We start from the raw sequence: 20,399 nt of genomic DNA, 5'->3' as shown, positions 1-20,399 counted from the left end.
GAGTGGTGAAATGTACATGTACTCTCAAGTATTTCAATGTTATGCCCATTTCTACATTTGCTCCATAATATTTTGTATGCAAATAATATGCATGTTAATGAATCAATACCGATGATCCAATGATGTACACTCACTGGCCACTTTGCTAAGAAGACCTGTTCAGCTGCCAATCAACCCGTTTGTTTGAGATTCAGCAGGACCACAGAAACTCAGTCCAATTAGGGATGTGGACATGAAACCTGCTGAAGTTCAAACCAACTGTCAGAATGGGGGAGAAAGGTGAATGTGGCATGGTTGTTTGAGTCAGACAGGCAGGTCTCAGTATTTCAGAAACTGCTAATCTATTGGGATTTTTGTGAGCGTGTATGATTCTGTGTAGTGGGTACTTAAACTTTTTGCACTAACACTTAAACGGGACTTTGACTTCAGGTAAAGACTATAATCAAATGGAACAGGCCCATGAAGCATCTCAATCTGGCTATCCTTAAAGTGAAACAACCTCAGTCTCTCATCAACCTACAGACAAACGGAAGCATGGTGGCAATAGATTGACTTAAATGACTAAAAAAAGTCCATATTGCTATTTCATTCAATTTCAGCCGGGCCCTCCACTCATGTTCAGACAAACCTATGATGAAAGAATATTGATTCTAATAATAAAGTTTCTACAGCACTGAAGCAGTCTTATATCATTGTTGGGTTGTGAAAAAAAGCACTCAGTTGTGTTTCTACTAACAACATTTCCTATATTTTAACGTAATTTAATAATGTGATTTTCTCTTCATATCTAAAAAGCAGACTGATATGAAGTAACTGAAAGGTCACACTATGCACAGCACATCTTACATGGGCACAGAGAAAAAAAACCCTTCTCCACTCCGCTGCAAAAACAGTTCGTTAATACGAGAAGATGTGAACTTCGGCGCAGTGCCCCGTAATGCTCCCTGTGGGCCAGTAATGATTTCGAAAGAGTAATATTTTCCACTATAATTAGTAGCTCCACGGTTACAGTGTGGCGTTGTCCTCGCGGGCTGAGATAAGCTTGCTGGCCGCTGGGAGGCACGCAAGACGCACGAGAGCAAACCGTTCCTGGGCACGCGCATGTGTTGAATCCCTCTCTCCGCTAGGCGCTCGGAGTCCCAAAGAGCGGAGGAGAGGAGAAAAGTTAATGGCTTTCTACTCCGGGAGTCAGTAAAAATGCTCGGCGCCTCTCTCCGCGGTAGGAAAACATTTGAGCAGGCTCACTGAGGACTTTAAAGAGATGGCAGCCGCTGAACTTTACTCCAAGGTAGGTTTGAATTTGACTATCAGGTATCCAGCTTCTCCACCCAGCTGAGTTAGTTAACTTTTAGGTAACTGTCAAGTATGGCGATTTTCTCTTAGGAGTGTCCGCTTAAATGAAGAGTTTAAGAACTTCATTTAGTAAAGTTCTTTAAATCAGACCTTTAGACTGTGTCAGCGCTGATGATAGGAGTGAATGCTGTCAGTGCCGATGATATGAGTGAATGCTGTCTGGCAGCTTCATAATTGCTATTCTTTAATTTTCCTGTGACTGATGTTTATGCTGTAGTTTTTTGTACGGTTTCTGTAAGTGCAATGGTTGAATGGCTCTGACCCGTTTCCCCTCAGTATGCCCGTGTATGGCTCCCAGATGCAGCAGAAGTGTGGAAATCAGCAGAGCTTACCAAAGACTACACTCCTGGCGACCAGACGCTGTCTCTGCAGCTGGAGGATGGCACGGTGAGACAATTAAATACCAACTACTGTACATATGGGACACACAAGAGTTTCACACAGAGGCACTGAAATGGACATTGATCTTCTGTCTGAGAACCATGCACACATTTCTCTGCAGGAACGCTGGCAACAGAGCCTCATAAATTTCTATGTGCCCTGAAGGATTATTTGAGACAGCTGAGTTGTTTGATGAGCGCACAAAAATCCTCAGGCAAGGCAAACACTTAAAGAAGTCAAATTCATTTGCTACTTCAAAATAGGTGGAAAATAGAAAAATTATGTGGTGGAAGAGTTATCCTCAGCTATGCTGCTGCTTGCAGCTATGATGTCGAGTTTGGGCATGCACAGCAGGTATGAAAATGAGGCCAAAGCTTTATCGTGAGTGAACATGAACAGGGTGAGCACAGTGGCTGCTTTTAAGCTTCATCATTAGGCACACCTGGTGCTGCCATTCCCTAAAAGTGGAAGCAACTTACTCTCTTCTCTTCTTCATGTTTTGTTACCTTTTTGTGTCTTTCTAGAAAGTGGAGCACAAAATAGACCCACGTACCAACAACCTGCCGCCACTAAGAAACCCAGATATCCTGGTGGGGGAGAATGACCTCACAGCTCTCAGCTATCTCCATGAGCCAGCAGTGCTACACAACCTCAAAGTGCGCTTTATGGACTCCAAGTTGATTTACACATACTGTGGTAATGAGCGACGTTTGCTTTGACTCGCACTATCACTGTCACTGTAGACTTTGGAGCTCTGCTCACTGTGCACTCTGACATAATCTGCACTACGTTATGCTGATGTATGTGCTGCAGGTCGCTTTTAAAGGAACACAGCACCATATAATACAGCATACTTCAAATAAACGAATTAAATGAAAGCTAATGGATACTTGCTTTTCCCACTTTGTAGCTGGCGGTTGGTTCCAGGTAGACATTCCTGTGCTCTTGTTCTCTACAATAATGTAAAAAAAACCAACGTTTTAATTTGACTGTAGAATATTTTGGTATGCTGAGAAGTTCATGGTGAACTCTGACTCCAAGATGCCCAGGTCCTGTGTGAGCAAACAAGCCCAAATCATCACCCCTCCACCACCATGGTTCAAAGTTGATTACAGGTGTTTGTGCTGCTCTGCTATTTTTTTTAAAATTTTTTTTTAAAAATATGGTGCTATGGTGGTCATACTTGTGGATGATCAGTTAACTACAGGTCATTTGATTAGCTGAACCTGCTATTTACCCTACTAATATAATACATTTTTCAAATAATCAGGGTGTGATTGAAGTGCCAACTTTCAGCTTTAATTAAAGGGGCTTTTCAGAGCTCAAAGTTAATTGTAAAACTAACAGTCATTTTAACAATAGAGATTGTTTTTGGTTGAAAATCCTGGTGCTTGTTTGTGGATCTTTCTAGATTCAGTTTTGTCTTCAGTAACTGAAAGCAGGCGCTTTTGGGTTGAGATCAGGTGACTGACTTGGAGACACTGAATTGAAGACATTGGCAAGAATATGCCTTACAAAACTCTTGAGGTACTTTTGCAGTATGCTTTGGGTCATTATCCATTTACAATATTAAACTCTGTCTGATCAGTTTTGCTGCATTTGGCTGAATCTGAGCAGAGAGTATAGCCCTGCACACTTCATCCTGCTACTGCTATCAGCAGCCACATCATCAATAAACACTAGTGGCCCAGTTCCACTGGCAGCCATGCATGGCCATACCATAACATTGCCTCCACCATGTTTCACAGAGTTTGTTATGCTTCAGATCATGATCATTCTGGTACAAGTTCATCTTTCCATTTGTACAAAGAGTTTTTTTTTCTTTCCACAACTGTGCTGGCTCTGTTAGATGATTTCTGGCAAAATCTGGTCTCCTTGTTCTCGAGTGTAACGAGTGGTTTGCACCTTGCTGTAAACCCTCTGTATTTACATTCATGAAAGTGTCTCTTGATCGTAAACCTCGACATTTAGTTGCAGAGTGTTCTTGACTTGGTTAGATGTTGTGAAATTGTTTTCCTTATCCCTGGAAATAATTCTGTCATCATGCACTTTAGTGGTCTTTTGTGGTCTTTCATGTCTTTTGGTGTTGCTGGATTTATTGTTGTTGTTTTGTAAGAATGTTGATTTGGCTGCTCCTAAAATTTTTGCTATCTCTTTGACAGGTTTATTTTTTTAATTTTTTCCCCCAGCCTAAAGAGTTCCTCTCTTACTTGCACTGACATCTCTCTGAGCCTCATATTTAAAATTACAGTGAAAGGCTGTAATATGCAAATTCAACGCTGAATTCACTTCAGATAATATGTCGCCTCAATTTGTCTTGAAACAATGATGGTACAGGCCTCACCGAGCTCTGCTTGAAAATATAAATTGATAAAATTTCTAAAACAGTTATTGCCATTTATTTTTTTTTTAACTCCTTGAAATAAAGCTGAAAGTTTATGCTTCAGTCAGATCTTGATTGTTTTAAGTCCCTGGTGGCGGTATACAGAGACAAAATTACAAAAATAGCTATTGTGCAACAAATTAGGGACGACATTCATCATCCATATCTAGGGTCTCTGGTTGCCAGAGTCCCTTCCTGTGTGTGGATGTGATGAGCGAGGTGTGGCTGTAACTGTGAAACAACATACTCACTGAAAAATGACGTGCCAGTCAGAAGTCATTGTGAGCATATCCTGGATTATTTTGTCCCAGACTCTTGTACAAGTCTTTTTGCGTCCGTAATGGTATCACGAGGCTGAAAACAAAAGGCGACAGAGCTTTTGTAACTGTGGCCCCCAGACTGTGGAACTCTCTCCCTTTGAGCTTGAGATCTGTGGACTCAGTGGTCTCTTTTAAAAAACAGCTAAAAACTCATCTTTTTAAACTTGCTTTTGGTTGATTTTCTGTTTTTCTGTTTTAGCTTCTCTGTGAAGCACTTTGTGATTTTTATCTTGAAAGATGCTATATAAATAAAATTTTACTTACTTTACTTACTCCATGGTGGCTGTCAGAAACAATGCAAGTTTAAGTAATACATACACATATGTGTATATGCACACACACACACACACACACACACACACACACACACACACACACACATACATACATACATACATACATACATACATACATACATACTATGTGTGTGTATATGTACAGACCTCTAGTGGAGAGCTAACATCATTTGTCGTACCCAAGCTGTTTGATTTGGTCTGTTAGATTTTTTTTTTTCCCCAAAAACTATTTTATCAGCTTTATCGGATTAAGAGACTGATGTTCATTCATGTTTGTTAATTTTTGTCATATTTATGTATTTCTGGATATAAAGAAAGTAAAATTGTTTTGTTTCCACTGTAAATACTTTTGATATATTTTCATTTACCAAATTTGAGTAATACGTTTAACAATCCGATAACCAGTCTGCTTTTGCAGCTTGTTTGCCGTGGTAGAGTTTAAATACATGGGAAGAAGTAGTTTTAGACAATTCATGATGTTGTAATTGAATGTGAACATTTTTCTTGTGGTTGATTTTTAGGAATTGTCCTGGTTGCCATCAATCCGTATGAGAGACTGCCCATCTATGACGCTGGCATCATTAATGCCTACAGCGGACAAAACATGGGGGACATGGATCCCCACATCTTTGCAGTCGCAGAGGAGGCATACAAACAGATGGCCAGGTGTTGACATTTCAAAGTACATATCATGTTAAACTTTGAAGCAAGTAAATTCTTTTGTATTTCCTCTTACTAATGTTCAGTCTGTATGACACTTTCATTCAGGGATGAAAGAAATCAGTCCATTATAGTGAGTGGTGAGTCTGGGGCTGGCAAAACCGTCTCTGCCAAGTACGCAATGCGTTACTTTGCCACAGTCAGCTCCTCTGGAGAGGCCAATGTGGAGGAGCGAGTTCTTGCATCCAGTCCCATCATGGAGGTAAAGGACTTAGGACAAAAATAGAAGTTATTAAAAGTTACTGAACATCTGTACATATATTTATATTATTTATGTTATACACTAAATTTGTACATGTATCATAGTTTTCAGTTTTGTGTCCAATTTGTTGTTGTTGTTGTTTTAACTTATTTACCCTTTCATTTCATTTAATTGCAACTGTAGCGTTAATTGGGATGTGACTTCCTTTCTCTGCCTCTGGTCTACATGTCTCTGCAACAATTAATTTAGAAATACCCTTTCACTGTTGGGATGAACACTCCTGTCACAGTAGAAATAACATAGTGTTGCGTGGGTTGATTCTGGTCCTGATCTACCCTGATGCCTACGTGGCTTTTGATTATGCCACCAAGCACTAACGGACTGTTTGAGCATGACAACTGCAGCAAGATAAATAAATTAAAACTAGGTTAGGATCCTGAACAGCAGACCGGGACCCTTAAAGAAAACCCTGCAACTATCACGTCTGAGTGCCAAACACATGCCTGATCATCTACATCAGAATTCCCTGTCCATGGTCAGAGCTTCATCTTATTTTAACTTGTTGAACTGAAACTTTTATATGTTTTATGTAGGCCCTTGGGAATGCCAAAACAACAAGGAACGACAACAGCAGCCGCTTTGGAAAATACATAGAGATTGGGTTTGACACAAAGTATTGTATAACTGGGGCTAACATGAGAACCTACTTACTGGAAAAGTCTCGAGTTGTGTTTCAGGTAAATTTCATTTCTTTGGATTTTACTTGAATATTTTATCGTTCTATATGATGCATTTCTCCTGCAAAGTGAGCTATTTTAAAGCACTGTAATGTTTGTGTAACAGTGTGTTTTAATGTGCAGTGTAGTAATAATGAAACATAAACAAATCACTGTTTGATCTGTCTGGGAGAGCACCAGCTATTTTTAAGGCAACATTTAGTTTGAATTTCTGCCTAATTTTACTAAGTTTTCTTTGTGGTACGTTTTCGTGGTAACTATGTTACATCTTTATTGATACTTTAGGCCCACGGTGAAAGGAACTACCATATATTCTACCAGCTATGTGCCTCTTCACATTTACCAGAGTTCAAAGCCTTCAGGTTAGGTGTGCAATTCTCTAAAATATAATTTTCCTTTAGGCATTTAAAAAATAAAAATGAAACATTTTGCAATTGCAGTTATCTGTATTAATATAGTATTTTCTTTCATTAATGAGGTAAGGTTGCGCAGATGACTTCCACTGCACTAACCAGGGTCAGAGCCCAGTCATAGATGGAGTGGATGATGCCAAAGAGATGTGCAATACCCGTAGGTCTTTCTCACTGTTAGGTGAGTGTTTGCTGTGTTTTAGTAAGGTTTACATGTGCATGTAGAGCAGATTGTTTGATGATTGTGTTATTGAGTTTTGTTTGACACATAAGCCCAAAGTGGGGAGGACGCAACATTTAATTCACATTATTTTCATTTTCAAAACATTCAGTGACTCGTGAGATCCCACGAGTCTGGCCATTTTCTTGCTGAAAGAACAATTCCCTTTGGGAAAAAAACGTTTCTTTGTAAAAATGATAATTTAGAATAACTTCGTATTGAGTTGGAGTTACTTTTGCTTTAAGGCAGTGGCATCAAACATGTTGCCCAGGGGCTAGAACTGGCAGGCCAGTAGGTCTAAGTCAGCCTCTGGATAGCATGATATCTTCAACTTTGATGGAGTGATCTGAATACTGTGAAATAGTGTCATTAAATTGTGCAGAAAGTATTTTTGGATGGCCACAAGTTGTTTGCTTCATACACAGTAAAATAGTTACACAAACGGTACTCTCTATGCTTTGCAGGTCCAGTGTGAATTATGATGTGAAACATTACTGAAATGCACTTCACGTGGTTCCTTAAATGCAAACATTGTAGAACATGCATGCACTTCTTTACATTAAGTAAACATGTTTTCTGTCCAGCCCGCTTGAGATTAAATTGGGCTGTATGCTGGCCATTAACTAAAGCCCCCCTCTTATAGAAACATGGGATCCCCTCACTATAGGGGTCAAGGGTTCATTTGTCAGTCATCTGTACAGTCTTGTTTTTGGACTCTGTGACATGATTAATCCTCATTTATTGTCTCGACTGTAGGAATTGGGGAAAGTGATCAAATGGAAATTTACCAAATTCTGTCAGCTATTCTTCATCTTAGCAATGTGGAGGTGAAAGACCAGTCAGCAGACAGATGCAGCATAAAGGTAAACATTGTTTTTCCCAGGACACAACATACAATTTTATCATTTTTTAAAAATATATAATTGTATGAATGTTGCTTTGAGGATGTGTAGGTCTTTATTAGATCAATGATGTTCATGTATTTCCAGCAGGATGATGTCCACCTGATGGTTTTCTGTGACCTGATGGGAGTGCCTTGCGAAGAAATGGCCCACTGGTTATGCCACAGGAAGCTCAAGACAACCACGGAAACCTTTGTTAAGCCTGTTCCCAAAATGAACGCGATCTATGGCCGAGATGCCCTAGCCAAACACATTTATGCCAGACTCTTCAGCTGGATTGTGGACAGTATCAACAGTGCCTTAAAATCCGCAGTGAAGCAGCACTCATTCATTGGTGTGCTCGACATTTACGGGTCTGTTTTTGAACACTAGCTTTGCTGTTCATTTCTCTGTTTATAACCTGCAGTTCACCAGATATGTTTGTTTTTAATTTAACCTTGTATTTTTCCTCAGGTTTGAAACTTTTGACATCAACAGCTTCGAACAGTTCTGCATCAACTATGCAAATGAAAAGCTTCAACAACAGTTCAACCTGGTATGTGTCTTTTTCTCCTCAAAATGTTTTTACATATATATTTATTTATTTTGAACAATAATGACAGATCTTATTATCGTATAATGTTATTTTTTTTGTCAAAACATACAGTACCTGTAAATCATTTTTAACTCCCATTTTTTCCAGCATGTCTTCAAACTGGAACAAGAGGAGTACATGAAAGAGGAAATCCCTTGGACACTGATTGACTTCTATGACAATCAGCCTTGTATTAATCTAATTGAAGCCAAACTGGGCGTCCTGGATCTTCTGGATGAGGAGTGTAAGGTAAAATGCCATTTTTGTTTATTTTCCTCCCACCAGAAGTGTGTCCAGCTGCTTTTCAGACTCTCCGCCACACTGCGCTTGGAGGTTATGAGTAATGCCGTGACTAACTGATGTGTCAGCCCTTCCTCTTTCCATAGATGCCCAAAGGATCTGACGAAACATGGGCACAGAAGCTGTATAACACCCTCCTGAAGCAGAATGCTCACTTTGAAAAACCAAGGTTGTCAAATAGAGCTTTCATCATCCACCACTTTGCTGACAAGGTGAAAAGGAATTGTATGGCTTACGCTAATGTGCCCTTGCTTCAGCTTGAAGGGTTCAGGATCTTTTTCTGTTGTGTCTTCATGGGTTTTCTCCAGGTGTCTCAAATGAACTTGAACTGAATTGCTTGTGTGTGCAAATGTGTGTACTTGTGACTTGATTGGTTAGTGACTACTCTGTGGTATAAACCCATGCTTTTGCCCAGTGTGTGCTGGGATTAGCTCCAGCTCTCCATATCCTGAACAGAACAAGCATTGTGGAAACAGACGGATGTGACTCATATTTACTAAGCAAGAGTAAAAACCGTGAAGTTGTACCTGTCTGCAAAGTCAAAATCCATACCTTTCCCACAAATGTTTGATTCATATGATTCTGTTTATTGAAGCCATACAACTCAGTCTGCTTTAGCCTTTGGGTGAATATGACCTTTGCTCTTTTAGTGAGAGAACACAATCTGACCTGGTCCTTTGTGCCTAGGTGGAGTATCAGTGTGTGGGCTTCCTGGAGAAAAATAAGGACACAGTCAATGAAGAACAGATTAATGTGCTGAAAAACAGCAAGGTGAACTTACAAACTTTCTGTTGTTCATTATATTCTCACTTCTGCTTATATCCAGGTTTTTTTTTTTTGTTTGTTTGTTTTTTGTGTAAAAGTATTTCGAAGGTTTTAATTGCAGCATCACTTTGCCAACAGCAAATGTCGTAAGTTTGTGGGCACACACCCTTGAATTGTTCAGGCACAACTATTGAAGGAAGTACACATTTGTCTGCATTGAAAATGCTGCCATCTGCTGTTCACTGATTACTTTTGTTGTTTCAGTTTGATCTGCTGCTGAAGCTATTTGAGGATGATGAGAAGGCAGCAAATTCTTCTAACAAACTTACAAGCAGCATTGGAAGGGCTGGATCAGCTAAGAAGGATACTAAGAAGACTGTTGGACTGCAGGTGAGAAAATGACTCACAGGTAACTCTTTGACTGTTTTTTTTCCACCCTTTTTTTTCAGTCTTTATTTTGGTAGAACATTAACGAGCAAACAGGAAATTAGGGTGAAAGTAAGGGAGGCATGAAGGAAATGGTCTGGGGTGGAACCCAGGCTTCTCTGGCCTTTTCAGCATAAAGGTTGGATGTACAGCCTGCTGAGTGGCAACCACCCCAAGGAACTTTGACATTTCCACTCACACAACTCTCGTACCATAGACGGCCATGACATTGGACAGAATTAGAGTTTTAGCTGGCCTTTCTTGTGACTGTGTGCTAATGAATTCTGTAAAGTGGTACAGTGTCTCATTTTGTAAGCATACCCATTGTAAAGATGAATTTATCACAGTGTTAGTTAAACCTGTAATAACCAGCTTGTGCAGAACAGACAGAGAAGCCGATATGCTTTGATTTAACTGTTGATTTGTACTCCATGTTCACTAAAGTACTCATATTTAAGTTTTTTTTTTTTTAGCCCTTCTTTATAACTGTTAAATTATAAAGAAGCGTTATGAATGTGATGTTTGATAGTTATGAAGTCCCTGTTCTCAAAGCCTGGAGAGCATGCATGATTGTGGACATCGTATCAGCTGTTCAGGTTCAAGTCGGTTTAGGATCCTTGTAGAGAAAATGCATGACGAGGGAGAAATAAAACAAACGTGGAAATTTATAGTAACTGACCATATTAATTATTGTATTTTTCTATTCTCTTAGGAAGAGTTAATTCTTGTCTTTTTATTCAGTTTCGACAGTCCCTGCATTTGCTGATGGAAACACTGAATGCTACAACTCCTCACTACGTGCGCTGCATCAAACCAAATGACCATAAAGCTCCGTTCACGTGAGGCAGATTTTTTTGTTGTTGTTGTTTTTTTTGTTTCCCACTTTTTTTTCATACAGCTATGTTCAACAAGAACAGATTAAAGGTTGTACACTTATGTTATTTTAAATAAAGATTGGACCCTGTGAGGGCTGTACAACAGCTTCGAGCATGCGGCATCCTCGAAACTATCCGGATCTCAGCAGCAGGCTTCCCATCAAGGTAGCATATCAGCAAGCACTTCTGATACAGAGCAAAGAGCCACAAGAAGCTGTAAAAAATGTTTGCAATAGATAATCCTATATAAATTATAGATATAATTTATGATCTGATTATTGCAGATGGACCTATCAGGAATTTTTTAGCCGTTATCGGGTTCTCATGAAGCAAAAGGACTTGCTTCCTGATAGAAAACAGGCCTGCAAAAATCTCCTGGAAAAACTTATAAAGGTATGGGTGTGTTTTATAAAATCAGCTTTGACAGGCTCACTTTAATGTGATGTAATATATGTTGGACTGTGGTTTTTTAAATTTTGTTTTAGAACCAGGAGAAGTACCAGTTTGGCAAAAACAAGATCTTCTTCAGAGCTGGCCAGGTGGCTTTCTTGGAGAAGCTGCGCTCGGACAAACTGCGTACGGCTTGTGTCTGCATCCAGAAGACTATTCGCTGCTGGCTGGAACGCAAAAAGTACCTAAGGATGAGGGAGTCTGCCATTACTATTCAGAAACATGTACGGGGTCACCAGGCACGCTGGTAAGTGGGGATGCCAAACAAGAGCAGAAGTTTGATTTTAGAAACCTTATGGATATTTTAGATGTATTTCTGAAATGCTTTTTTCTGTCAGTTACGCCAAGTTTCTGCAGCAAACCAGAGCAGCTATTATCATTCAACGCAATGTGCGAATGTGGTCGAAAAGGAAACTCTACCAGCAGCAGCGTTCTGCAGCTATCACTGTTCAGTGCTTCTGGAGGGCTCACATGGCTAGAAAGCAGTACTATAAGGTAACATCATGTTGATCTTTAGATGTTTACTATATCCTACCTATTTTTTTTTTTCTTCTGTATTCATTGAGTAATACATATACCGACAAACTAAATATGGGGAAAAAGAGCATCTTTGCCTAATATTAGCATCTGATCTGATGTTAGCATCTGAACACATTTTATTTAAAGGCAGTCTTCTCAACCCCTTCACTAAGTCAATGCAGTGCCAGTGAGCATAAAAATAAGCTAAAGTTTAATTCTTATGTGTTATGTCTTTTTATTCTTATGCATTCTTCTTCTTTTTCCCAGGTAAGATTTAAAGTGATTATTTTAATAGCTGTTTTTACTGGTAACCGTCACTGTATCCATCAACTGGTATACGTTTTAAGCTTTAAGTTTCTTGTGAGAACACAGACAATTAACAAAACATGGAAAAAAAAAACCCCTGATATTCTCCTTCCACCAGTTTCTCCCAGTTATTAGAAGTTTCCTGATTTTAGCTGTAGCTGAACTTCCTTTTAATTGTGGTATTTTTCATTGAATTCAGTGCAGCTTGTGACCTTGTGATGATGTGCTGTTTTCCGCCTTGGGTTTTAGCCCCCGGAAACCCAAGCCTGCCCTCACTTCCATTCAGTGAAAGGCAGATTATTTTTTTTAATGCTTCTGCTTTACAGTAGTGACTTTTGAAAACCTCTCATTATGTGGGAGAAAAACACAGTGCAGACCCACATAAAGAATGACATCTGCTCGCTCTATTTCTATATGATTCTTTAGTTAAAATGTGTAATTAATGACTTACTTCCATGTTTGAAACTGAAATGGTCTGGGATTATTAATGTAAGACAGAGATGCACTTCTAACAGACTTCATTGTATTTAATCTATGATAAACACTATGTATAAGTAACTGTATTTTTTTTTTTTTTAAGTGAAAGTCTTTTACTTCACTTTTAAATATGATGTTATGGACTTGCTTTTGCCCTTCTTTGTTTTCACAGTTGATGTATGAGAAAAAGGCACAGGTCATTCAGAAGTGGGTGAGAGGCTGGCTGGCCAGACAGCATTACAAGCGCATCCTGGCAGCCATTATCCTGCTGCAGAGTTGTGTGCGTCGCATGAGGGCAAAGAGGGAATTAAAGAAGCTGAAAGTAGAAGCACGCTCTGTGGAGCACTTCAAGAAGCTCAATATCGGCATGGAGAACAAGATTATGCAGTTGCAACACAAGATAAATGAGCAGGTGGGTATTGTGTGAGTATGGAGGTCTAGATTTGTACGAGGTACGTATTTGTTTACTCTGTCACAAGAAAAAAAGTTCATTGAGAGTTGTCATATCACATGAACAGCATGTGTTTGTACCCCCCCTCCCACAGCAAAAGGAAAACAGAGAACTCAGTGAGAAGCTGAGTGTTATGGAGAAAGCTCAGACTATGGAGATAGAGAGACAGAGCAGTGAGATAGAAAACCTGCGTAGATCAGAGCAAGAGGCCAGAGCCAAAGCAGAGACCCTACCCTCGCTGCTGGAGCAGCTCTCCTTCCTCCAGCACGAACTGGAAAACACCCGCAGAGAGAAGGAAGACCTGGAAGAGCAGACAAAGGTCTACAAGGAGCAGACAGAGCAGGTAAGCCGTTAGTGCAGTCTTCGAAATTTGCCTCAAACCTTGACCTGACTTTCTTTCATACCTGTTAATTATAAGAAAAGGTGACATTGTACACAATGTCACATGCAACTTAGCTAATATTGTATTCCATAACACCTCAGACTATAGAGGATAATAAGTTGCCTTACTGTAAATGTTGAATAAAGAGTGTTATATGACAGAAAGCAATTTTATATATTTGGTGGCAAGAGGACCTTAAAAATTTGTCATTTTCCACAGAATGAACAGAAATAATATCTGATGATTATGTCCACTCTCAAAATCAGGTGGTAGATGAACTTAACACGAAGAACAACTTGTTGAAAAATGACGTAGATGAACTGAACAAGCATATCATTGAACAAGCACAACAGCTGACAGGTACTAAATGGTTACCGTCAGACCTTTACTAGTCATCGATAATTCCTGACATTTAGAAAAAAAATATGCATAAAGAAAATTGTTTTGACCCAGAGATTCAAACCAATGTTGAGAACACCAAACAGCTGGAGCAGGACTTGACTGAGGAACGTTCTCGATACCAAAGTCTGCTGAGCGAACACCTGCATCTGGAGGAGCGGCACAGAGACCTGAAGGAACAGATGGATCTCAACACTGTGAGGGACTATACTTAGTATTCAAACACACAATAGGAATTTCAAGCATAACTTACAAACCATGACCAGTTTTTACATGGTCACAATGACTTACAGAGCATACCGAAACCAGCTATAAGTACTAGACAAAAGACTAAGTGTTGCAAACAGGAATGCTTGTCATGTTTATTCCCTCTATGACATGTTGTCTTCTTCATTTTCACCTAGACTTCAAGCAAATCTAGTCTGAAGAGGACAGACTCCAACTACAGCAGTAACTCATCTGAGTTTAGTCAGAGCTTAGGCTCTACTGAGGGTGAAGACAGCTCTGTACAAACAGAGGTATGAAATACTCGCCATCTGTCATCTTTGAGGTGGCTGTGAAGCATTTTGTGGGATGTAATATCAGGAATTTTACAGGTAACACGTTTTTATGAGGCACTTCAGAAGACGCTTCTGGGTAGAGTTCGCATGTTATCTATGTAGGTTTCCTCTAGGCACTGGATACTCCTTCCTCAGACCATCTGTGGGAAGATTTCTTTCTGGCCATGTCTGTGTTATAATCCTATTAGTGCAGCATTCTTAGTTAGACTCTAAAGAGATCAACCAGGGCTTGCTGTGTTTTGTTAGGATGAGACCCAGACTGCAGTGGACCTGCCAGTCCTCCTGAAGCTTCAGAGGAGAATGAAAGAGCTGGAGCAGGAGAAACAGTCACTATGGCAGCAGCTGGATAAACGAGAGGAAGACCAGCAGGAAAAAGCAAAAGTATGAATGCAATTTTTCTCTGTCCAAAAATGTAAAATTGCAAAATATACATAGCTACTTTTTTCTTAAAGGGTTTTGGTGATTTTATTTATTATTATTATTATTTATTGATATTTTTCAAAATAAAAGGAGGTCGAGGAACAGAGAACAAGTGGAAGAGCAGAACTGGACTTGGAAACACTGAAGGTGTGATGCTCTGTGGTTCAGTTTCAGCATTCCAGAAATAAAATGCCCACAAATAGTTTTAACATATTACCACAGTCTATAATAACCCTTCTTTGTACTGAAATACTGAAAGATGATTATAAACAAAATATATTTATTGATTATTTTTGTTTTTTTGTCTTTCTTGTTTCTAAATGTCTTGATGCAGCGACAAGAACTGGAGTCTGAGAACAAGAAATTGAAGCAGGATCTAAATGAGCTGCGAAAGTCTCTGACTAATGAGAACAGTGATTTAGTGCCCCCTGCCCCTGGTTCTCTGCCCTACAAAGTCCTGCTGGAGCAACTCAATTCTTCCACGGAGGAGCTGGAGATGAGGAAAGAGGAGGTGTTGCTCCTGCGGTCACATTTGGTGCGCCAAGAGGCTCTTAAACACAAGGTGAAAAATTGATACTGTTGTTATTCCCATTAAAAGAAAAGGAAATGCATTCATTTAAAGACACAGTATTTTCATTCAAATGTATAATGAACAGTAATTAGAGGGATATAATATTGATCTGACCTGCAGGACTCTGCACTGGGAGAAGGCGTGAAATTGGATCTTAGTGAAATCCCCTCATATCAAGACGTTCACAAGTAAGACCTCCTGGCTTCTGCTGAAATATTAATATTCCTGAAAAATTTGAATGCAATGAATTCATTTTCAAAAAGGCCATTAAAGGTATGAAAAAATTGTCTTCTGTGTGCTGGAGGTGGTAATATGAGTAATAATTTGTGATTTTTGGATTTGCACACAGAAGGCTGGTAATTTTTTTTATTTTTCTGGGGGGGTGAAACTCTGTCACTACCGAAATGTCTCATGTGTTAAGTAAAGAAAATTATTTGTTTGGTTTATCCATCTCTTTTGGCTTTACTACTTGTGTGCATCAGAATCTGATTAATTTAGGTAATTATTTAATTGTAAATTATTGTTGTATGACTTTTGAAAGTACCACAAAGTACCATAAAGCTTTGCAGGATTTCATGCCATATCGTCTCAACTGCCCTTGTGTCATACTTTAGCTTATGAGTTGTTATTATTTATTATTTGTATATTATCTTATGTGGAGTCAGAATGTCTTAAAATGAACTTTCATGTTGTGATGCTTCAATTACTCAGATCCACGGACATCCACACACTGAATGAAGATGGAGAGCTGTGGTTGGCTTATGAAGGCTTGAAAGAGACAAATAGGTAATGAAGTAATAATAGTCAGGACTTATTAAAACAAGTTCACGTTCAAGGTCATTGAAAGCTATCCCTCCATCCTGCAGGCTTCTGGAGTGCCAGATGCACGAGCAGGAACGCGCTCACAATGAGAGATACATGAAGCTGGTAGAGGAGATGAACAAGCTGAAGGATGAAAAGGAGCAGCAGCAGAAGATGTTGGCTCAGAGCCTCCTCTTGCCTGAAGATGCCCGAATTGAAGCAACCTTGAAGCTTGAGATTACACGGCTGACCAGAGAGAACCTGGTGGGTTTATCCAACACCTATCACTCTGCCTTAAAGTAAAATAGTAGCAATAGTAATATTAGTAATACTTTTAGTTTCACAGTTGAGTAACAAACACCTCTCTGCCATGTATGAGCCTTAACATAATAATGTAATCACGTAATTTTTATGTAATTTTAGGAACTTCTGGAACAGCAAGAGAAACAAGACAAAACCATAAGAAAGTTGAAAAAACAACTTAAGCTTTACATGAAAAAGGTTGAAGATTTTGAAGGTAACCACAAAGAACTGAGTTTGTACATAGTTACACTTTAAGGCCATATTAGCAATAATCCTGTCATTGCTCATGTTATGTTATTGCTGTGTTTAGTGAGCACTGAGCAAGAGAACAGACGCTCAGTAGTGAGCCCTCCTGGCAGAGCAGTGAACATCACCCGCAAGGAGAAGGAGTACCAGGGCATGTTGGAGTACAAGCAGGGTGACGAGAGCCGGTTGCTTAAGAATCTGGTCATAGGTGGGGCAAACATATGTTCAAGAAACTAATAAAATCATGTAGTGGTTGAGGTTTTTTGTGATGAAATGGTTCAATCTTCTCAGATCTGAAGCCTCGCGGCGTTGCCGTCAGCTTCACTCCAGGCCTTCCTGCCTACATCATCTTCATGTGCGTACGATATGCGGACATTGTGAATGACGATCAGAGAGTTAGCACTCTGCTAAATTCAACCATCAGCAGCATCAAAGGGGTCATCAAGGTGCAGTGTATAACTTCAATCAGCATCACTAAAATAAGTGCTGCTTTTATTTTGATTTAATTCTTGTCATCTTTCTGCAGAGGAGAGGAAATGACTTTGAAGTGGTGTCTTTCTGGCTGGCTAACACCTGCCGGTTAATGCACTGTCTGAAGCAGTACAGTGGAGATGAGGTAAGCTTGAAAGTTTGCCAGTATACCAGTGTTATGTATGTAGCTGTACATAGAACTTAATTAATCCCAGATATCTGTACGACTTTTGTGGACTTTAGGTGTTTATGGTGCACAACACGGCTAAGCAGAATGAGCACTGCTTGACCAATTTTGAACTGTCAGAGTACCAGCAGGTCTTTGGTGATCTGGCCATCCAGATTTACCGTCAACTCATCAAATGTATGGAGGACATCCTGCAGCCCCTCATAGGTGAGGAGAAGTAATCTAATGTTACTTAATAAAATATGTTGTTACTTGATAAGTCTGACATCTACAATTTGTGTCTTATGTGTAGTTTCGAGCATGCTGGAGCACGAGACAATCCAGGGTGTTTTAGGGTCCAAACCAACTGGCCTGAGGAAGAGGAGCACCAGTTTCTCAGAAGAGGGGGCTGTTACAATGGAGGTCCTCCTGCAGCGTCTTGGCCTCTTCCACACCACCATGAGTCAGCATGGGATGGACTCAGACCTCGTTAAACAGGTGGTCAAGCAGCAGTTTTACATCATCTGTGCGGTCACACTCAACCACCTGCTGCTCCGGAAGGACATGTGCTCCTGGGGTAAAGGCCTGCAGATCAGGTACAGCCAAACACACACTGGGCATGAAAAACAAAGAGCAAAATGTCAGGTAATACCATTTGAGACAACTTTTTGATTTGAGTTGGGCTTTCACCAGAGAGAAAACATGAACAGGGCATCAACTGATCCTAACATAAGACTATATTAATTTACCTTTACCCTTGAACATGAGGTTAACAAATAGCACTGCCAAAATCATAAAGGTAGCAGAGTTTTCAGGTAATATCATATATATCTGTTTTTTATATTTGTTTTAATTACTGTGGTTGGACAGAAGAATTATGGAAGAACTTAACCTGGGCAGTATGGAGCTTAATCTGTATTGTTTCTCTGGGTTCAGGTACAATGTATGGCAGCTGGAGGAGTGGCTGGCTGAGAGAGAGCTGACAGACTGTGGTGCAAAAGAAACTCTGGAGCCTCTCATACAGGCTGCACAGCTTCTACAGATCAAGAAAAAGACTGAAGCAGATGCCCAAGCCATCTGCAACATGTGCACTGCCCTCACCACAGCGCAGGTTGACCATCAGTTAAAACTCAGCTTTGTTAATCTGTAGACAGTTTATCCTGCTCGTGCTCTGATTGCCGTTTGTTTTTTGTTGTTTATCGCTGACAGATTGTCAAAGTATTGACCTTGTACACACCAGTGATTGAGTTTGAAGAGAGAGTGTCCCCTTCATTCATCACAACGATTAAAGTGAGTAAAGCTTTGTCCTCTTTTACTATTATGTTAATGTTAAATATGTTTGCAACTTTTCTTTATCTGGCTTTGTTTGTTTGCTTTGCATTTTAGAACCTTTTGAAAGACAGAGCTGAGTCATCCACTTTGATGATGGATGCCAAGAAAATCTTCACCGTCACCCTCCCGTTCACACCTTCCTCTGTGGCTCTGGACACCATCCAGATCCCGAGTAGCCTCAATCTGGGCTTCCTTACCCGCATCTAGACCTGTAACTTCTGACACTTGCAGTATAAAAATATCTTCACAGTTGGCTTTTATTGGACTCCAGAAACCAAGGAGAGGCTGTGTACATGTTATCTGTTTGCTTTTAGTATAAAGCATAAATCCTCTTGGAACAGTGAATATAAAATATAGGTCTCTTAAAGGTTGCAAATCTTGTGTTGCTGACTGTATTGTAAACACGCTGGTTCTTGCGTTCGTGGGTCGGATTTTTCTTCTAGCAAAATAAGTTTCACAAGTTCACTTGCTTATATGGTATTTATGATTACATGAATTCATAAAAGTGGACTTCATATTTTTAAGTTTTAGTAAGAAGTTTGGGAGCACTCCAGTATTTCTTTATATTTTTATAACTGCTGATGTAATGTTATTCTATTTATGCACATCATGGCAAGGGGAAGGAAGAGAGAGTTCAAGTACATATGTATTTAACTAATGTTGTCGGTTACATTAAAGGCTGGCTGATCAGTAACATGATGATGTTAAAATGCTGCACAGTGTTTAACTACCTCGTGAGGTATGTCAAGCTTGGTGTTCTGTTGAATTTTCAGAACAATCAAGAGTATTTTAGTTATGGTCAATATTTCCCTTGACACTGTAATGCATCCACTTCTCTTTGTAATAAGGTATACAGCTGTGTCCAACTGTAGACATCCTCCATTAAAGAAACTGGGAGTTAAATTGAATTAAATGTGCTGGCCCGACATTGCCTTTCTAGCTGCACATTGCTGTGCAGCTAAATAGCATGCTATCTCCTGTTCACAAGTGCTGGGAATTTGCAAAAGTTTAACAGATGAAATGACCTAAACATTTATGAATGATTAACCTGCTGCCCACTGGGGATGTGTTAATGTGCTTCCTTGCCTGTCTGGTTCACGCTTTTGTGAGTACTGTGTCGGATTCACATAAATGTGATGAGTTAGTTTTAAAAAAAAAAGTTAAGTGTTTGTGTGCTTACATCTGCTCACATATGGTGAGGTGGCCGACGTCAGCATCCGGTTTCTTTAGCAGTGAGAATCCTTGATCAAAAACGAGCACACCCACTCTGTCAAGCCGCTGTCACAAGACGGGAGGGCGGAGTCATCCAAAGTCCGGAGCAGGTGAGCGACAAGGCACCGAGAAACGGAGGAGACAAACCCGGAAGATGACTGATCGGTTTTTCAGAATGAATGCAAGAGCTTTTTCAACCGCTGCAGTTGCCGGCCTTCACGTGTGATCAGTTAAAGCTATGACTACATGAGACTTTTCAAGTAGTTTATTGATAATTTACTTCTAAGTAGTGACAAAAAACTGTGTTGACAATAACTGAGATCTCTTAAAATTAAATATCAATATAATTCAAACAATCTATGAAAATATTGTCAGTGTTTAATTGTTCTATTTCAATGCTTTTGTATATTTGTTACAGACTGAATGCCGTGGTATTGAGACAACAGACAGTAAACAAAATTATACATGA

General features: G+C 39.7%; 1 protein-coding gene across 2 annotated transcripts; it reads left to right on the top strand.

Annotated features, from left to right (window-relative positions):
• Positions 1 to 1,058: 1,058 nt before the first annotated feature.
• LOC116326721 (unconventional myosin-Va-like) lies at positions 1,059 to 20,271 on the top strand. Of its 2 annotated transcripts, none has more exons than XM_039614924.1 (40): positions 1,059 to 1,288; positions 1,630 to 1,740; positions 2,259 to 2,430; positions 5,255 to 5,399; positions 5,502 to 5,655; positions 6,249 to 6,392; positions 6,678 to 6,759; positions 6,876 to 6,983; positions 7,779 to 7,885; positions 8,015 to 8,277; positions 8,378 to 8,459; positions 8,607 to 8,747; positions 8,885 to 9,010; positions 9,486 to 9,569; positions 9,828 to 9,953; positions 10,731 to 10,828; positions 10,943 to 11,029; positions 11,149 to 11,257; positions 11,350 to 11,561; positions 11,653 to 11,809; positions 12,789 to 13,028; positions 13,162 to 13,410; positions 13,716 to 13,809; positions 13,903 to 14,045; positions 14,253 to 14,366; positions 14,655 to 14,789; positions 14,919 to 14,975; positions 15,163 to 15,390; positions 15,520 to 15,587; positions 16,111 to 16,185; positions 16,266 to 16,464; positions 16,624 to 16,717; positions 16,814 to 16,957; positions 17,041 to 17,195; positions 17,276 to 17,365; positions 17,464 to 17,614; positions 17,700 to 17,982; positions 18,323 to 18,497; positions 18,596 to 18,676; positions 18,773 to 20,271. In XM_039614924.1, the coding sequence occupies exons 1-40, from the start codon at positions 1,262 to 1,264 to the stop codon at positions 18,923 to 18,925; spliced, it is 5,463 nt and encodes a 1,820-aa protein (XP_039470858.1). In that variant the 5' UTR covers positions 1,059 to 1,261; the 3' UTR covers positions 18,926 to 20,271. The 2 variants fall into 2 exon arrangements, with proteins under 2 accessions (XP_039470858.1, XP_031603979.1); XM_031748119.2 differs by having other exon boundaries at positions 8,012 to 8,277; positions 18,773 to 19,918.
• The last annotated feature ends 128 nt before the right edge of the window (positions 20,272 to 20,399 follow it).

The sequence above is a fragment of the Oreochromis aureus genome, linkage group 7 (assembly GCF_013358895.1).
Source record: "Oreochromis aureus strain Israel breed Guangdong linkage group 7, ZZ_aureus, whole genome shotgun sequence".
Taxonomy (NCBI): domain Eukaryota; kingdom Metazoa; phylum Chordata; class Actinopteri; order Cichliformes; family Cichlidae; genus Oreochromis; species Oreochromis aureus.
The sequence above is the reverse complement of the archived record's forward strand: the minus strand, read 5'-3'. Positions and strand labels throughout refer to the sequence as shown.